This window comes from Clupea harengus, chromosome 24, assembly GCF_900700415.2.
Source record: "Clupea harengus chromosome 24, Ch_v2.0.2, whole genome shotgun sequence".
Taxonomy (NCBI): Eukaryota; Metazoa; Chordata; class Actinopteri; order Clupeiformes; family Clupeidae; genus Clupea; species Clupea harengus.
In genome coordinates, this window is record NC_045175.1 from 12,200,102 (window position 1) to 12,202,601 (window position 2,500).

The 2,500-nt window shown below is 46.0% G+C and overlaps 1 protein-coding gene across 1 annotated transcript in view; it reads left to right on the forward strand.

The window, feature by feature from the left end:
* Positions 1 to 111: 111 nt before the first annotated feature.
* LOC105910532 (calpain-2 catalytic subunit-like) overlaps positions 112 to 2,500 on the forward strand; it is a 27,841-nt gene continuing 25,452 nt past the window's right edge. Inside the window, exon 1 of the mRNA XM_031562490.2 lies at positions 112 to 541. Within this exon, the coding sequence (XP_031418350.1) occupies positions 305 to 541 (237 nt within the window). The 5' untranslated portion in view covers positions 112 to 304. The remainder of the gene's footprint in view (positions 542 to 2,500) is intronic.

Here is a 2,500-nt window from a genome sequence, read left to right on the forward strand (position 1 = left end):
GATACATATTAAGCGCCCTTCAACCTCCAAACATAACTTGTCTAATTTACAGTCGCACACCCTTCAGTTCTTCCTGTTCGATGTCAGGGAGCGAGCGAGCCAGCTCATGACGAGAGACCACGCCTGGGGCGGGGAGTGTTTATGAAGTTAAGTCACTCCAGAGTCACCCACCGCATCTGTGCGCGGCGCTATCCTTGTTCTAGTTTGTTTCGCAGGAGGACGTTGCCTATACTTGAACTGTCGAGAGGGAGAGAAAGAAAGAAGAACTTTTTTTTTTCTTCCACGTTTCACCCTTTAAAACACGATGGCAGGAGTGGCATCGAACCTGGCCAAGAAGCGAGCCCTGGCAGCGGGGTTCGGGACTAACAGCAACGCCGTGAAGTACTCGAACCAGGACTTTGAAGCGCTGAGGAGCCAGTGCCTGAGCCAGGGGAAACTTTTCACTGATCCAACTTTCTCCGCCGCACCCGAGTCTCTGGGCTTCAACGAGCTCGGGCCCAATTCGTCCAAAACTAGGGGCGTCGTTTGGAAAAGACCAGGAGTAAGTTGTTGTTTTTTTTTTTTGCAAGAGTGGAAAACTAAAATGTCTTATATAACGTGACATGCATTTGTGGTTTTCATTAAGGATGGGGTTGATGAGCCGCTTGCGCATGCATGCATGCACGCGCACGCACGCACACACACATACACACACACACACACACACACACACATACACATACATACACACAGCACACACTCAACGTTAAGATTACTCGTAAATTGTTGACTGGAGATCTCAACCTACTCGTGTGTCTGTCTATTCCTCGCAGTTAGCCTCATTCGCTGGCCAGTGTTCCAAGTTTCGTGAGATTGCGACTCTTTTGGGGCGTGTCTGAACAGGCTAGAGATATATAGCACATATAGCTATGTACTTACGCCTCATAAAATCAGAGTCAGTCAGAAAGTTTTGAACACTTTGTTTAGCCTAACTGTTTCGGAAACTTGTTGTTCCATAACATTCCACGGTTCCCGTGAATAGTAGCAACGGCTCCTCTCCGTAGGTCGGCGCTCCCTCCCTCCCTGCCTGCTCGTCACTGGGACAGAACGGCCTTCTTTTCAGACCTCCTGTAATCATTTTGAGCTGGACTCCGGAATGTCTTGTTTAGCTGCGTGCTGTTCAACACAGGCCCAAATAGAAGCCTTAAATATGCTTGTTGCGCAATCCAGACTAAAAAAGCTCCACCTACTCTGGGTATCTTCCAGGAATGAAGTTGTAGTGGAAGTTTTGACAGCAGGTCCCCTTCTGATAGTGACAAACGTAAACTATTTTTTTTTTTTTTTTTAAAGATTTGTTTTTGGGCTTTTATGCCTTTAATTGATAGATTAGTGAAGAGTGGGACAGGAAATGAGAGGGAGAAGAGGTGGGGAGTGGACAGGAGAAATGACATCGGGCCGGATTCGAACCCGTGCCCTCCATGGGCGTCAAGCCCGAATGTGGTCGAGGCTACTGTTTGCACCACAGTGCCCTTCAAACGTAAACTATTTGAGTTCGGGATATAGCTTAACTGTTGGCCTAACTAGTGATCTAATTCATGACATAGATTGGGATTTTTTTATTAGGGTAATGGCAAGCTGACACGATGTAATAGAAAAAAAAAGTGTTTTGCCGTTTAAGATTGGCACTATACTTGTGTGTTCATGTTGCCGTTCATTTTCAGAAGGTGCCTGCGGGCCATTCTTGTGGCCTGTGACTCATCTCCCTTCATCTCTCTATGCATGTGTGTGTGTGTGTGTGTGTGTGTGTGTGTGTGTGTGTGTATATGTGTGCCACTCCAACCAGTCTGCAGCAGACCCTGCATCCTCCAGGTCTTTACCAGAACTGGACCAAGTCTGTTCCAGAATGTTCAGTTACTATGGTGTCATGATGTAACGGACAATTATCTGTTCTAGAATGTCAGTAACTATGGTTCCATGTGCAGACACAGACGGACGAAACATACACTGAAGAACATTCTTGCTGCCCAGGGATAGTGAAGGTGTCGCCTCCTTATTGCGCCCCACGCTGAGAATAACATGGGCCACAGTGGTCATTATTAGCATTATTAGCCTGGATGCTCTCACTATGCTGAGAATAACATGGCTAATAATATTAATTATTAAATAATAATTGAATAATTGCTCATTATTAGCGTTATTAGCCTGGATGCTGCCTCACAAAAAGTCTGTGCACAGCACAGCACACACACGCACACATAGGCACACACAGACACACAGGCATGCACCCGTGTGAGGGTGTGTGTGTGTGTGTGTGTGCGTGTGGGGGTGGGTGTTAGTCTGGTCTGTGCCCAATGGCTTGAAAGACGTGTTTGTGTGTGTGTGTGTAATGGCGTGAAAGAGTAAACGGTGAAATTCTGGTGTTGGAATCACTTTCCATTAACAAAGCAATACACAATAAAATCAAGCAAGTAAAACATTTGATTTAACTTTTGAACTTCACCAATACGTCACTTTATAGATG